The following is a 17,420-nucleotide window of genomic DNA, read 5'->3' on the forward strand; positions in this document are numbered from 1 at the left end:
CAGATACATTGCAAGGGGAAAAATGAGATGAGTGAGAAAAGTATAGTAAAGCACATTGTTATATTAAAGCTCTGATTGATTACATTGACAACTTGAATGGTAATTTAAACAAGATTAACAGACACCATACAGCAGATTGATAGCACGTATAAGAAGACAGCAATGATCGCAATGATAAAGATGTTCAAATTGGGTACATAAAGATTGGGAGATTGGGTAGCAATAGATACAGTGCAATTTTAAAGCAAAAGGTAAAAAACTATGAAGATGAAATTAGGTACTTTTAGTATTGTTTTTGAATGATGCAAAAGTTGGACAGCTTTTCAATTCGATAGGGAGTGAGTTCCATGGACTGGGTCCCTTTATTTGCATAGAGTGTTTACACAGATTAAGTTTGACTCTGGGGATATCAAAGAGATATTTATTTCTGGTGTGGTGATAATGGGTCCTATTACATCTGTCCAGGGAGAGTTTCAGAGCAGGATTTGCACTTAAGAACTGGGTTTTGTAAATGTAGTTTACACAAGAGAATGTGTGGAGTGAGATTATGTTTAGCATGTATAGGGAGTTAAACAAGGGGGCTGAGTGTTGTCTGAAAGCAGAATTTGATATTATTCTGATAGCAGATTTTTGCTGGGTAATGATGGACTTGAGGTGGTTTGCAGTGGTTGAACCCCATGCACAGATACCATAATTAAGATAGGGATAGATTAGTGCATAATATAGAGAGATGAGAGCAGAGTTAGGTACATAATATCTGATTTTGGAGAGTATACCAACTGTTTTAGAGACTCTCTTAGTTATGTGTTGTATGTGGGTACTGAAGTTGAGTCTCTTGTCTAGGAATAGGCCAAGAAACTTGCCATCATTTTTGTTTCTAATGTTTACATTATCTATCTGAAGCTGAATTGCATTTGTAGATTTGCTTCCAAATAAGATGTAGTAGGTCTTTTTTATGTTAAGTGTTAGTTTGTTGGTTGACATCCATAAGTGGACTTTTTTCAGTTCATTATTAACAACATTATTTAGTGTATGTGGGTTGGGGTTAGAGTAGATGAGGGTAGTATCATCAGCAAACAAAATAGGTTTCAGAATGTTAGAGACATTAGGACAGGGAGCTCGGGACATTAGGATATGAGGACAAGGAGCTGGGATATGAGGACAAGGAGCTGGGATATGAGGACAAGGAGCTGGGATATGAGGACAAGGAACTGGGATATAAGAACAAGGAAGCTGGGATATGAAGACAAGGAGCTGTGATGTGAGGACAAGGAGCTGGGATATGAGGACAAGGAGCTGGGATATAAGGACAAGGAGCTGGGATATGAGGACAAGGAGCTGGGATAAGAGGACAAGGAACTGGGATATAAGAACAAGGAAGCTGGGATATAAGGACAAGGAGCTGTGATGTGAGGACAAGGAGCTGGGATATGAGGACAAGGAGCTGGGATATGAGGACAAGGAGCTGGGATATGAGGACAAGGAACTGGGATATGAGGACAAGGAGCTGGGATATGAGGACAAGGAACTGGGATATAAGAACAAGGAAGCTGGGATATGAAGACAAGGAGCTGTGATGTGAGGACAAGGAGCTGGGATATGAGGACAAGGAACTGGGATATAAGAACAAGGAAGCTGGGATATGAGGACAAGGAGCTGGGATATGAGGACAAGGAGCTGGGATATGAGGACAAGGAGCTGGGATATGAGGACAAGGAGCTGGGATATGAGGACAAGGAGCTGGGATATGAGGACAAGGAGCTGGAATATGAGGACAAGGAGCTGGGATATGAGGACAAGGAGCTGGGGTATGAGGACAAGGAGCTGGGGTATGAGGACAAGGAGCTGGAATATGAGGACACGGAGTTGAGGTATGAGGACAAGGAGCTGGGATATAAGAACAAGGAGCTGGAATATGAGGACAAGGAGCTGGGATATAAGAACAAGGAGCTGGAATATGAGGACAAGGAGCTGGGATATGAGGACAAGGAGCTGGGATATGAGGACAAGGAGCTGGGATATGAGGACAAGGAGCTGGGATATAAGAACAAGGAGCTGGGATATAAGGACAAGGAGCTGGGGTATGAGGACAAGGAGCTGGGGTATGAGGACAAGGAGCTGGAATATGAGGACAAGGAGCTGGGGTATGAGGACAAGGAGCTGGGATATGAGGACAAGGAGCTGGAATATGAGGACAAGGAGCTGGGGTATGAGGACAAGGAGCTGGGATATGAGGACAAGGAGCTGGGATATGAGGACAAGGAACTGGGATATAAGAACAAGGAAGCTGGGATATGAAGACAAGGAGCTGTGATGTGAGGACAAGGAGCTGGGATATGAGGACAAGGAGCTGGGATATAAGGACAAGGAGCTGGGATATGAGGACAAGGAGCTGGGATAAGAGGACAAGGAACTGGGATATATGAACAAGGAAGCTGGGATATAAGGACAAGGAGCTGTGATGTTAGGACAAGGAGCTGGGATATGAGGACAAGGAGCTGGGATATGAGGACAAGGAGCTGGGATATGAGGACAAGGAACTGGGATATGAGGACAAGGAGCTGGGATATGAGGACAAGGAACTGGGATATAAGAACAAGGAAGCTGGGATATGAAGACAAGGAGCTGTGATGTGAGGACAAGGAGCTGGGATATAAGAACAAGGAAGCTGGGATATGAGGACAAGGAGCTAGGATATAAGGACACGGAGCTGGGATATGAGGACAAGGAGCTGGGATATGAGGACAAGGAGCTGGGATAAGAGGACAAGGAACTGGGATATAAGAACAAGGAAGCTGGGATATGAGGACAAGGAGCTGGGATATGAGGACAAGGAGCTGGGATAAGAGGACAAGGAACTGGGATATAAGAACAAGGAAGCTGGGATATGAGGACAAGGAGCTGGGATATGAGGACAAGGAACTGGGATATAAGAACAAGGAAGCTGGGATATAAGGACAAGGAGCTGGGATATAAGGACAAGGAGCTGGGATAAGAAGACAAGGAACTGGGATATAAGAACAAGGAAGCTGGGATATGAGGACAAGGAGCTGGAATATGAGGACAAGGAGCTGGGATATGAGGACAAGGAGCTGGGATATGAGGACAAGGAGCTGGGATATAAGGACAAGGAGCTGGGATAAGAGGACAAGGAAGCTGGGATGTAAGAACAAGGAAGCTGGGATATGAGGATAAGGAGCTGGGCTATGAGGACAAGGAGCTGGGATATGAGGACAAGGAGCTGGGATATGAGGACAAGGAGCTGGGATATGAGGACAAGTAGCTGGGATACGAGGACAAGGAGTTGGGATATGAGGACAAGGAGCTGGGATATGAAGACAAGGAGCTCGTGTCTACCACTTACGAGATCGTAAACTGTTTAGTAACTTCGGACTTAGCCGCCATGAGCCAGATACGAGGTCGAGACCTCGTAAGTGGACTTGACGAAGGCTATTCAACCACGGTCAGGCGCACTGAACTGTTGGCGCTAGCGCTCAGTGTGCGGGAACTACACAGAGCGTCTACACCTGAAGACAAGGCAGGTGTGTAGTATGACGGGTGTGTAGCGTCCTTGATGGGCGGGCTTTCAACTGCGCAGTCGCGGATGATGACGTCACAGATGCACTGGCTCGAGGGATGACGTCACAGATGTCTCGGCTCGGGTGATGACGTCAGAAGCGCATTGGATTCTGTGATGACGTCACGGATGCATCGATTCGTTGGTTGAGTGATATACCTGACCTAGGCCCTGGGGACCCCCGGCCAGGCGGTAGGCGCCACATGTGTAGACCTGGCGTGACAGGTGTGTAGAGCCGCGTGAGGGAGGCCACGTGTGTACACACCTGGCAGTGTAAAACTTCTCTCAAGGGCGACCACTTATGTATGTCCTGCTAAATCATCTGTGTGTGTGTGTGTGTGTGTGTGTGTGTGTTCACCTAGTTGTATTCACCTAGTTGTTCTTACAGGGGTTGAGCTCTGCTCTTTCGGCCCGCCTCTCAACTGTCAATCAATCAATTGTAACAAACTACTAACTAACAATTCCCCCCCCACACACACACACACCCAGGAAGCAGCTCGTAACAGCTGTCTAACTCCTAGGTACCTATTTACTGCTAGGTAACAGGAGCATCAGGGTGAAAGAAACTTTGTAAATTTGTTTCTGCCTGGCCCGGGAATCGAACCCGGGCCACAGAATTACGAGTCCTGCGCGCTGTCCGCTCAGCTACCAGACCCTCTGGTGTGTGTGTGTGTACTCACCTAGTTGTGCTTGCGGGGGTTGAGCTCTGGCTCTTTGGTCCCGCCTCTCAACCGTCAATCAACTGGTGTACAGGTTCCTGAGCCTACTGGGCTCTATCATATCTACACTTGAAAATGTGTATGGAGTCAGCCTCCACCACATCACTGCCTAGTGCATTCCATTTGTCAACCACTCTGACATTAAAAAAGTTCTTTCTAATATCTGTGGCTCATTTAGGCACTCAATGTCTACCTGTGTCTCCCTGAGTTAAATAGCCTGTCTTTATCTACTCTATCAATTCCTTTGAGAATCTTGAATGTGGTGATCAATCTCCCCTAACTCTTCTGTGTTCCAGCGACGTGAAGTTTAATTCCCGTAGTCTCTCCTCGTAGCTCATACCTCTCAGCTCGGGTACTAGTCTGGTGGCAAACCTTTGAACGTTTTCCAGTTTAGTCTTATGCTTGACTAGATATGGACTCCATGCTGGAGCTGCATACTCCAGGTCAGTATGCTGAGATCACCCATTCTCAAGGGTGCTTCCAACTTAACTTCTCTTATATCCGACTCATTTAGGGTAAATATCAGATCAAGCATTGCTGGTTCATCCTCTCCTCTCATTCTTGTCGGTCCCTTGATGCGTTGACTTAGAAAGTTTCTTGTTGCCACGTCCAGCAGCTTAGCTCTCCATGTGTCTGGTCCTCCATGTGGGTCTCTGTTCCCCCAATCTATCTTCCCATGGTTGAAGTCTCCCATGATTAGTAGTCTGGATCCGTTCCTGCTAGCCACAGAAGTTGTGGGTGTGGGGTACCTGTGGGTGTGTACTCACCTAGTTATCACCTAGTTGTGCTTGCGGGGGTTGAGCTCTGGCTCTTTGGTCCCGCCTCTCAACCGTCAATCAACAGGTGTGTGTGTGTGTGTGTGTGTACCTCCTGATGAATTTACTATGTGTGCCTGTTAGCTCTTGGGCCCCGCCTTTCTAACTGTCGGTTGTCTAATGTATTGACTCCCGACCTATTTTCATCTATCGTATCTACTACATATATTTCTTTCTCTGCCATTCTTGAGGAAGTCGCCCGTAGCACCTACCTCTCAGGTACCTATTTACCGCTGGGTGAACAGCTACTCTAGTTCAGTAGCAACAGTTTCAGGTTAAAGGAACTGCACATTTGTGTCTGCCTTGGCCAGGAATCGAACCCGGGCTCCAAGGACTACGACCCCCGAGTGCTGTCCGCTCGGCCTTGTATGTAATTACCCAAGTCTCAGTCTCAGTCTACCCAAGTCTTACCCAAGTTTACAGTCTCCGTGGTGTAGTGGTAAGACACTCGCCTGGCGTTCCGCGAGCGCTATGTCATGGGTTCGTATCCTGGCCGGGGAGGATTTACTGGGCGCAAATCCTTAACTGTAGCCTCTGTTTAACTCAACAGTAAAATGTGTACTTGGTTGTAACAACGATTCTTCGCGGCGGGGATCGTATTCCAGGGACTTGCCCGAAACGCTACGCGTACTAGTGGCTCTACAAGAATGTAACAACTCTTGTATATATCTCAAAAAAAAAGTGTAATTACAGGATGAGAGCTATGCTCGTGGTGTCCCGTCTTCCCAGCACTCTTCGTCGTATAACTACTGATGGTTTTGGCCTCCACCTTCACTTAACTTGTTCCAACCGTTTACCACTCTTGTCTGCAAAAGAAAATTTTCTAATATTTTTTCGGCACCTTTGTTTCCTTAGCTTGAATCTGTCTCCTCTTGTTCTTGAAGTTGGTGGTTTCAGAAATTCCTCTCTCTCAATTTGGTCTATTCCTATTAGTATTTTGTAAGTGGTGATCATATCACCTCTTCTTCTATTATCTACCTTTGGAATGTACGACGTTAGAAAGAAGGATTGAGAGGGGGGTACATGACATTTATACAGACAGTTATATAGAAAGTTTTCCGTTAGCGTGCGGGTAGTGAGTAAATGGAATGACCCAAAGGAGCAGGTATGATAGGGAAACAGGTCAGGAGTCATTGCATTAAACAACCAACGACTAGAAAAGCAGGGTCCAAGAGCTACAGCTCGATTCTGTAGGCACAAATAGGTGAGTACATACACACGAAGGAGGCCTCGCGGCTGAGTGGACAGCGCTCAGGGGTCATAGTCCTAAGGGCCCGGGTTCGATTCCCAGCGGAAGCAGAAACAAATGGGCAGAGTGTCTTTCACCCTGATGCCCCCTGTTCACCTACCAGGAAATAGGTACCTGGGAGTTAAACAGCTGCTACGGACTGCTTCCTGTGTGTGTGTGTGTGTGTGTGTACTCACCTAGTTGTACTCACCTAGTTGTGTTTGCGGGGGTTGAGCTCTGGCTCTTTGGTCCCGCCTCTCAACCGTCAATCAACAGGTGTACAGATTCCTGAGCCTATCGGGCTCTGTCATATCTACACTTGAAACTGTGTATGGAGTGAGCCTCCACCACATCACCCCCTAATGCATTCCATTTGTCAACCACTCTGACACTAAAAAAGTTCTTTCTAATATCTCTGTGGCTCATTTGGGCACTCAGTTTCCACCTGTGTCCCCTTGTGCGTGTTCCCCTTGTGTTAAATAGACTGTCTTTATCTACCCTATCAATCCCCTTCAGAATCTTGAATGTGGTGATCATGTCCCCCCTAACTCTTCTGTCTTCCAGCGAAGTGAGGTTTAATTCCCGTAGTCTCTCCTGGTAGCTCATACCTCTCAGCTCGGGTACTAGTCTGGTGGCAAACCTTTGAACCTTTTCCAGTTTAGTCTTATCCTTGACTAGATATGGACTCCATGCTGGGGCTGCATACTCCAGGATTGGCCTGACATATGTGGTATACAAAGTTCTGAATGATTCTTTACACAAGTTTCTGAATGCCGTTCGTATGTTGGCCAGCCTGGCATATGCCGCTGATGTTATCCGCTTGATATGTGCTGCAGGAGACAGGTCTGGCGTGATATCAACCCCCAAGTCTTTTTCCTTCTCTGACTCCTGAAGAATTTCCTCTCCCAGATGATACCTTGTATCTGGCCTCCTGCTCCCTACACCTATCTTCATTACATTACATTTGGTTGGGTTAAACTCTAACAACCATTTGTTCGACCAAATGTGTGTGTGTGTGTGTGTGTGTGTGTGTGTGTGTGTGTGTGTGTGTGTGTGTGTGTGTGTGTGTGTGTGTGTGTGTGTGTGTGTGTGAGAGAGAGAGAAATACATGTAGTAGATATAATACAGGAAAAATAGATTGGTTAGAAAGGCGGGATCCAAGAGCTAGTAGCTCGATTCTGTGTGTTTTATGTTAGGCCTTCCCGGTCCTGGCCGTGATGGTCAGTACACAAGGCTGAACAGTCATGTATGTATCAGCCACGTTGTATACACGTGTGTATGTATACATTGCTCTGTACTTGTCATACACCAATCCTACCAGTAATGTCCACTTGTCATACACACACACACACGCTCGTGCCAACGGAAGCGATGAGGCATTTATGTCACGCTGTCTTCCAAGAGTGATGAAACCTGTGTATATGTTCATGTCTAACCTGCGCTTGAAACAATCCAGCCATCCCCGGATAGACGTGGGGGGGAGGGGGGGGGTCACTGAATTATTTCAAGCTTAGGCTAGACATGTATATAAATGAATTTGCGTGGGTATAAATAGGAGCTGCCTCGTATGGGCCACTTCGGCCTACCAACTGCCTCAACTATGCTGCAACACAATGATAACAAACATGTTAAACACGAGCGACCATTAGTAAAACTATGCTGTAAATCATTCATTTCCCCGCGACACCTTACGTTAACTGGTCGATAGTTTGACACATGTGATAAAACCCCTTTCTTGAAAAAACAGTCTCCGTGGTGTAGTGGTAAGACACTCGCCTGGCGTTCCGCGAGCGCTATGTCATGGGTTCGTATCCTGGCCGGGGAGGATTTACTGGGCGCAAATCCTTAACTGTAGCCTCTGTTTAACTCAACAGTAAAATGTGTACTTGGATGTAACAACGATTCTTCGCGGCGGGGATCGTATTCCAGGGACCTGCCCGAAACGCTACGCGTACTAGTGGCTCTACAACCATGTAACAACTCTTGTATATATATCTAAAAAAAAAAATGGTACTACGTTAACAACCCTCCACGACTCTAATGATTTATTAAATTAAATATACAAGACAATGGCTCGCACAGGTCTTCTTTACAGTCTTTAAACACCCTGGTAAACACTTCGTGCGCTCCTGGCCACTTGTTTGGCTTTAATTGTTCTATTTGTTTGATAATTTCTCCGCTGGTATCCTGGTCGGTGACCGGGCCGCGGGGCCGTTGATCCCCGGAAGCTACACAAGGTAGGTAGATGCACTAGTCAACTTAACCTCTTGACCACCAACAAAAATTTATTCGACTGAAGGAGCCGGTCGGCCGAGCGGACAGCACGCTGGACTTGTGATCCTGTGGTCCTGGGTTCGACCCCGGGCGCCGGCGAGAAACAATGGGCAGAGTTTCTTTCACCCTATGCCCCTGTTACCTAGCAGTAAAATAGGTACCTGGGTGTTAGTCAGCTGTCACGGGCTGCTTCCTGGGGGTGGAGGCCTGGTCGAGGACCGGGCCGCGGGGACACTAAAGCCCCGAAATCACCTCAAGATAACCTCAAAAAAGTGCATAATATTAAGTTATTCCCCTAATAAATAGCCCAAAAATATTTTGTTTTTAATACTAATTTATTTGTCCTTATCAGTTATGTAACCTGTCTTTGTCAGGTCCTTATCAGTTATGTAACCTGTCTTTGTCAGGTCCTTATCAGTTATGTAACCTGTCTTTGTCAGGTCCTGATGTCCTGATGTCTTTGTTTGATGTAACAAAGACCCTTTAGGACTTGTTTTTGCTTCCCCCTGCTATACAAACGTCATTTTCTCTTTGCCTAATTACTTATTTAACATTTCCAACCAGTTTGATACATTCTTGTTCTAAACAGACCTCGCCATTCTTAATCCTTTTGTACCAAACTTTCTTTTGATATCTAAGGTTCTTCAGACCTATAGTTATCCCTTTAGGGGTCTAGATATAACAACTTAGATATGTTATGATGTGAAAGTATATGTAACTGAATTATGTGTGTATATATAATATACATATATAAACTGAATTATATGTGTATATAATATGTATTGAAGAATGTAAGAACTCTTGTATATCGTAACCCCTCGTGACGTCACCCTTATGCCCCCTCCCCCCCATGTTTGCGTCGATCCACTCTATCCTTCCCATAAAATTCCGTGATCCAACAACCTATTTCCTTGTGATCACTGTTCTAGCTTAAGGGCGTGACTAATTAGCACTAATTACACCTACCTCACTCCCTTTTTCCTTGTGATCTCTGTTTCCTCAATCGTTAAGTCTAACAAAAATATGCTTCGGTATTCCCCGTTGTATTCGTCCAGTTTATTCTTGTAAATCTTGTAAATCATGTAAATCATGTAAATCATGTAAATCTTGTAAAATCAAGGCAACATGGGTTAGTTAAAATTAGATCCTGCCTCACTAACCTGCTCATATTTCTGGAAACAGCAAGTGACTATTCAGACAAAGGACTTCCGGTAGATGTGGCTTACGTGGACTTTGCTAAAGCTTTTGCCAAGTTACCACATGAGAGACTGGCAAGGACATTACAGGCACATGGAATAGATGGGAGAATATTGGAATGGATAAAACAATGGTTAAAACATAGGTAACAAAGGGTCGTGCTAAATGGGAATGAATCTTGACTGAGGAAATGTTGTTAGTGGGGTACCACAGGAGTCCATTTTGGGGCCAATCATCTTTGTCATATACATCAATGACATAGATGAAAATATTACAAACCACGTCATCAAGTTTATTTATTTATTTATTTATTTATATATATACAAGAAGGTACATTGGGATTGTGAGCCTACATATTATAGTAATTACAGTCTTGTAAAGCCACCAGTACGCGCAGCGTTTTGGGCAGGTCTTTAATCTAAGAAAGATGTTTGTAGATGACACTAAGATCTATGGTAAAGTGGGAAGTGAAAATGATATTGAGACCTTACAAAGAGATCTACATTACACAAATGGTCAGATGACTGACAAATGCTCATTAATGTCGATAAATGCAAGACCTTCCATGTGGGGGCATAACAATCCACGCTCCAACTACCAAACTGAGAGCACAACCTTACAACAGATAGATGAAGAAGAGCACCTTGGGGTCAGACTCCATCATTCACTAAAGTTGTACCACAAGTGAGAGTTTAGTTCATATATTATGCACCCCATACCCATCCTGTGGGTGGTAGAGGAAAGGGTTACAGAGGCACATAATGGGCTCAGGGACTGAACCCCACAATTCATTTAGCTAAGCAAGTTACAATCTTGATGAACTAGTTACAAAATTCAACAAGTGGGAGCGGCAGTGAAAAATGCGAACCAAACCCTGTGGGAATAATCAAGTGTACCTTTACCTTCAAGGAAAAGAATGTAGTTGTTCAGTTGTATAAGTCTGGTGCCCCACCCCCCCCTGGATTACTGTACCCAGGCATGGAGAGCTCGTCCTCAGAAGGACATAGCTGCTCTGGAGAAGGTGCAACACCGGGCAACAAAAGTCCTCCCAGAGCTAAGTCAGCTCTCATATCAGGAGCGGCTGAGGGCCACGGGGCAGACAACACCACAGATCAGACATAACAGCGCGGGATCTTATTGAAACCTTTAATATACTGAACAATTTGGAGGATGTTGATCCGGACAATTTCTTCAAAAGGTCAGATGTAACACGAACGAGGAGCAACGGGTTCAAGCTCAACAAGCCACAATGTTGGACTGAAAACAGAAGCTTTATCACCCACAGGGTTATTAACCCATGGAACCGCCTACCCGCTGAAGCCGTGAACACCAAAACTCTGCTGGGTTTTAAAATACAGATAGGAAAGATAATCAGGACAAATGGAGGGTGACCTTTGACAAGCTGCCGGTTTCCTGTTCTCATCGAGGCCTCTAGTATTAGTGCTCCTCAGGTAAATTCCACTCACACGTGTCGGCCAAGTATATCGGCCAAGTGTGTGGGCCAAGTGTGGCGGCCAAGTGTGTGGGCCAAGTGTGGCGGCCAAGTGTGGCAGACTAACCAAATAATTTCAGTGTGTGGCGGATTCGACATTTCATCTTACACTCCATTTATCCTGATTACATATGGCTATACTCCCTCTCCTCGTCTGATGGGTCTATCCGTGTATAATAGTTCGAATCCCTCTGATAATCGGCTAATAGTTCCTGAACTATTGCAATTCTCAGGCAACTATCATTCAAACAAGGACTAGGCACTCGGTACTGGTCCAAAATCGATGGGTGGAACTCCAAACCCGGTACATTCCCTTTAAGTGCGTAGCTTTCCTGGCGGTTTAAGGTGATGAATGGGGCTACCAGACAGACAGACAGACACACAGACAGACAGCAGCGTGGGAGAGGAGTCTGTCGACAAGCTTGTGTTGGTGAGGGTGCTTGAAGGAACATTGTTCTTACTCCATGGTTCTTACTCTGTGGTTCTTACTCTATGGTTCTTACTCTATGGTTCTTACTCTATGGTTCTTACTCCATGGTTCTTACTCCATGGTTCTTACTGTATGGTTCTTACTCCATGGTTCTTACTCAATGGTTCTTACTGTATGGTTCTTACTGTATGGTTCTTACTCCATGGTTCTTACTCCATGGTTCTTACTGTATGGTTCTTACTCTATGGTTCTTACTCCATGGTTCTTACTGTATGGTTCTTACTGTATTGTTCTTACTCTATGGTTCTTACTGTATTGTTCTTACTCCATGGTTCTTACTGTATGGTTCTTACTGTATGGTTCTTACTCCATGGTTCTTACTGTATGGTTCTTACTGTATGGTTCTTACTGTATGGTTCTTACTGTATGGTTTACTCCATGGTTCTTACTGTATGGTTCTTACTCCATGGTTCTTACTGTATGGTTCTTACTCCATGGTTCTTACTGTATGGTTCTTACTGTATGGTTTACTCCATGGTTCTTACTGTATGGTTCTTACTCCATGGTTCTTACTGTATGGTTCTTACTGTATGGTTCTTACTGTATGGTTCTTACTGTATGGTTTACTCCATGGTTCTTACTGTATGGTTCTTACTCCATGGTTCTTACTGTATGGTTCTTACTCCATGGTTCTTACTCTGTGGTTCTTACTCTATGGTTCTTACTCCATGGTTCTTACTCTGTGGTTCTTACTCTGTGGTTCTTACTCTGTGGTTCTTACTCCATGGTTCTTACTCTGTGGTTCTTACTCTGTGGTTCTTACTCCATGGTTCTTACTCTGTGGTTCTTACTCTGTGGTTCTTACTCTGTGGTTCTTACTCCATGGTTCTTACTCTGTGGTTCTTACTCTGTGGTTCTTACTCTGTGGTTCTTACTCTGTGGTTCTTACTCTGTGGTTCTTACTCTGTGGTTCTTACTCCATGGTTCTTACTCTATGGTTCTTACTCCATGGTTCTTACTCTATGGTTGTTACTCTGTGGTTGTTACTCTGTGGTTGTTACTCTGTGGTTGTTACTCTGTGGTTGTTACTCTGTGGTTGTTACTCTGTGGTTGTTACTCTGTGGTTGTTACTCCATGGTTCTTACTCCATGGTTCTTACTCTATGGTTCTTACTCCATGGTTCTTACTCCATGGTTCTTACTCCATGGTTCTTACTCTATGGTTCCTAATCCAAGGTTAGTAGCTGATATCTTATATCATGTATCTTCTCTTTCCCGAAATTTCTATTTCTTAAATTTTTTCTTTCAGTTTTTCTGTCTTTATCTTCATTCCTCCTACCTCCACCTCATCACCTTTTTCAACTTTTGTCTCCTCTACCTCTATCGCATCTTTAGCCTTTCTAATATCTACTTGATTTTCTTCATAGTTCCTTCATTTGCTTTTCTCTCCTCTCTCACCTTGTAATGCAAATCGAGATAAGGTATCATGATGCCTTGTATACTTCCCTTGATCTCACTAGTTCTTCGCCACATTCCAGTCCTTCTTTCTCTTTATATCATCACTGTACAATAATCATCTATTTTTTTTACTCATCATATTTTATCTTTGTTTCTCCTTACCTGAATTCACCTGAGGTCCTATCTAGTGGCCTCAACAAGGACAGGAAGCCAGCAACTTGTTAAAGGTCCCCCATTTGTCCAGATGATTTTATCTAGTTAGATCTGCGTGTTAGTGGCTTTGCAAGAATGTAAAAATACCAGTACAGTATTATGTAATTTCACAAACCCACTGTACCTTCTTGTAAATAAATTATTATTATTACAGTACAGTATTATTATTTTTATTATTGTAGCAGGGTTTTGGCATTTTCGACTTCGGCAGGTAGGCGGTTCCATGGATTTGCCCGAAACGCTATGCGTATTAGTGGCTTTAGGTATTGTATGCACTAGCTCTATCTATAAATTCAACATTATCTTTGTAAATCATCTATATATGTACTTTTCCTGGAATAAAAAATTAAATTTTAATTTATAACCCCTATCTATCTTAGAAACTGTTCACCAGGTATTTTGGGATAACTTTGCAGTGCATTATGCAATACAGTAATGAGACTATATCCCTATCCCCCAAGTCACTGACCGATAACTGGCGAGTTCTTCCTTATCCTTTCTGTTGTTGTTTGACCTTTTACATGTTGATTTTTTCCATGGTGCTTTTCCCACTGCAGATAGCACTACTTAAATTTGTTTTCTTTGCTCTTTCGTCTGTTGGCTTCACTATCGCTTTTTATTGATCAATTCACTTGTTATTTCTACTGTGAAATATTTCTACATCTGTATGGTTACTCTGCATCTACCTCATTTTTCTCAAATTGTGTTTCTGTGGTTGCTTTGCACTGGCGTTTCACTGGAACTTCAAGAATGATATCCTCTACAGAGAAACCTTGGATGGTTGTGTGGATAGCTACCTCACTTGTGTACCCAAACCTTATCTCAGGTCAGATACCTGCCTCTTCCTGGCTTCCTGTTCCTATTGAGGCCACTGTAGATGATGGCTTTGGGGTAAATTCAGATACAGTATAATCACTGAAGAGACATTTAGCAGTGAGTGTTTATGTCTCAAGGGTAGGTCTATGCTTCTGGACCACCCTGTATTAGTGTTTCTTCAGGGTTATATAACTTTATTTTTTTTGTTTGCAGACATGATGGAAAGGTGACTAAGATAAAAGCAGCGGACAGCCCAGAGCACTGCTGCACTACTGGCAGTGCCAGGACCCCCCACCCACTTTTGCAGTGCCATCACCCATTCTTGCAGTTCCACCACCTAATTTTGGCAGTAGCACCACCTAATCCATCAGTGCCACCACCCACTCCAGCAGTACCACCACCCACTACAGCAGTACCACCACCCACTTCAGCAGTACCACCACCCACTCCAGCAGTACCACTACCCCAACTACAAATGTGACCACCAACCTCAAGAAATTATGATCCAAATTACCAATATTCCATTGTCCTCCTTTTGATAAATACCTGTAAATGATTATCCAGGATCAGCTTTGAGTTTACATTCCAGCTCAGCACAGCGAGGTTAGACAATGTTTCCAAACGTTGGTTATGTAACAGGTCGGCTCAGGGAAGCTAGGAATGTAACATGTCGACTGCGAGAAGTTGGGCGGATCCGTGTGAAAACAGTCGAGGAAGTATCCGAGCCACTTCGAGAACCAGGCATTATCACTGGGTACAGACATGAGAACTGCTCAGTTATCCAGGCTGTTGCTTCACTTTTCAATGCCACAAATGAGACTGTCAACTTTTGGACGCACTTTCTTGCCAGTGTTTACTTCACTTGGCTCCTTGTATCTCTTTCAACTATAATGCCACTGTTTGAGGACCCTTATCTCTTACCCCTCACTTGTTACATGATTGCTGCCTGTTGCTACCCACTCATGAGCTGCCTAGCACATGCCTTCTCTTGTTTGTCGCTCACAGCCACTCATATATGTTTCTTCATTGATTACCTTGCTATTTCCATGTATAGTTGGGCTGTAGCATATCTATATTACAGTTACTGTTTCCCTCCACAACTTATGAACACTTGGTTTTCACATATCTACCTTCCTGTAGCTGCCGTGAATGCTATCCTGGCCACTCTGTGTGCGAGTTTGTCCCGGTTTATTCACCAGCCAGCATTCCAAAAAATATTGCGTGTTGCAGCCTTCGTAGAGCCCTTTGTGTGGGATTCCTTCCCTCTTGTTCTTTGGCTTTACTCTTGTGATACTAGTTCCGATTCTTGTGGTGAATCTCGTATATATCACCTAAATCAATTTTTCTGTGTTATCACTGCATCTTTTTTCTATGGATCTCACTTTCCCGAGCGACTTGCACCTGGATGCTTTGACTATGTGGGACATTCACATAACATATTGCATGTTTTTAGTATAATGGGCACAAATGAGCAAATGCGTGCTGTTCTAATTGATTTAAAAAAACGAAGGTCTTATTTAGAATTTGTCAATTGGCTTCCCACACCCAAATGGGCTATGCAGGCAACACCTTCTTTGTTAATGTGCAATATTTTGCTGGTTTTGGTTCTTACTTATTTCCTCTCCAAACACATGCGATCCACACGTCACAGTTGTACACAGAATACTTCCTGTCAACCAATGGTTGCTGCAACAGCACCACCTCCTAATGACCATGCCAAAGAACAGTGACATTTAGACACTTCAAATAATGTACTTGCACTTTTGGGACCATTTTCATTCCTCTCATTTCAGTACTGACCCAGATGGCCTCTTCATGGCTCTTTTGGTGTGTAATAAGGGTTTGCTGTAAAGCATATTGGCAGTACCAAAATAATGTAGTGGCCACCTGGGTAGTTGACTGCTGAAACCAACTTCCTGTGGTATGTGCATTTTGGTACAAGTTGATCTGCCTCAAGTATGATTGTATTGTGCCTTACACATATGAAACTTTTGATAGGATTATAGCACATTTGCATTACAACCCAGGATGCAGACAGGGGATAGTCAGATAGCTTAGTCCAACACAATACATTCTCATGAAATACAGCCAAACCAAAATATGTGATATAAATTATGAGTGCATAAGATTGATAAAAGCCCTTTCAGTTTCATTTACATTAGCAGAAAGGAGTTACATTAATAAGTTACAGATATCATATTGAGCAGACACTTCGTTTATGTAAAACAGTTCACAGTTTTGTCTTTTTTTCATCATTGTCTGCACTTTGAATTTCTTGTTACAGAAGGTTAGATGTAGAGAAATATGCATATAATTAATTATAATTTTTCTCAACTATAATATGAACCAGGGCTATGTTAAATCAATTCACATACAGTACACTGTGTAAACAGAAGCTCAAATTATATTTCAACTTACGTATTAGTTATTAGCTTTTATTAACCTTTCTTTTATCAATGTTGAAGACTATTAGTGTTATCTATCTTTATGTGCACAATAGCAAAACCAGATATGAAGCTGAAAATTAATATAATTAGTGGCATTAATCTCACGCACTTTCCCTCATCAAACAATAGAGTTTAAGGAAGTATATTTTTTCACAAGTTTACATTGTAAGATACCTTTATCATAGTTATCAAGAATATATAATTTTATCATCAGTTGTGGTGAAGGCTTTACCAGAGTTTAATTAGATTTTTTCATTAGAATTTAGCAATTTTTAATTAGATTATGATTATTTCATCACCAGGCAATATCATATATATTACGATTATTTATCCACCTTTTTTGTATATCAGTTGCATTGTAAGGAATTCATTACAATTATTCACCTCTCTCGTTTCCAATGTTACATCATAATTGTTTTTCCACTTTTTCTGGGAGTGTTTCCCTCAGTAGATTGCAGAGCCACCAGGGAGACCTACCAAAAAGAGGCATTTCATTACAATACATTCAATATTCGATTTTCCCTGCATTTCTTACACTCATCATTCATTACTTGAATCATTACATATTATTTACGATGGTTTCACTTATTATACAAAAGCCACCAACGAAATATATACTGTATGTAATTGATTTCTAACAGCTTCATTGTCATAATAGTTGAATCATTGTGTATTATTTACAAGTGTTTCTCTATACAACAGCCACCAATGTCAACTAATAATTTATTAATAATAGTTGTAGTATGTCATAATGT

General features: G+C 43.1%; 1 protein-coding gene across 2 annotated transcripts in view; it reads left to right on the forward strand.

The window, feature by feature from the left end:
* Positions 1 to 16,642, forward strand: part of LOC123757453 (membrane progestin receptor gamma) — a 55,929-nt gene extending 39,287 nt beyond the window's left edge. For both annotated transcript variants that reach the window (XM_045741081.2, XM_069327259.1), the window contains exon 2: positions 14,432 to 16,642. In XM_045741081.2, coding sequence (XP_045597037.1) covers positions 14,830 to 15,948 — 1,119 coding nt within the window. In that variant the 5' untranslated portion in view covers positions 14,432 to 14,829 and the 3' untranslated portion in view covers positions 15,949 to 16,642. The remainder of the gene's footprint in view (positions 1 to 14,431) is intronic.
* Positions 16,643 to 17,420: the final 778 nt, after the last annotated feature.

The sequence above is a fragment of the Procambarus clarkii genome, chromosome 19 (genome assembly GCF_040958095.1).
Source record: "Procambarus clarkii isolate CNS0578487 chromosome 19, FALCON_Pclarkii_2.0, whole genome shotgun sequence".
Classification (NCBI taxonomy): Eukaryota; Metazoa; Arthropoda; class Malacostraca; order Decapoda; family Cambaridae; genus Procambarus; species Procambarus clarkii.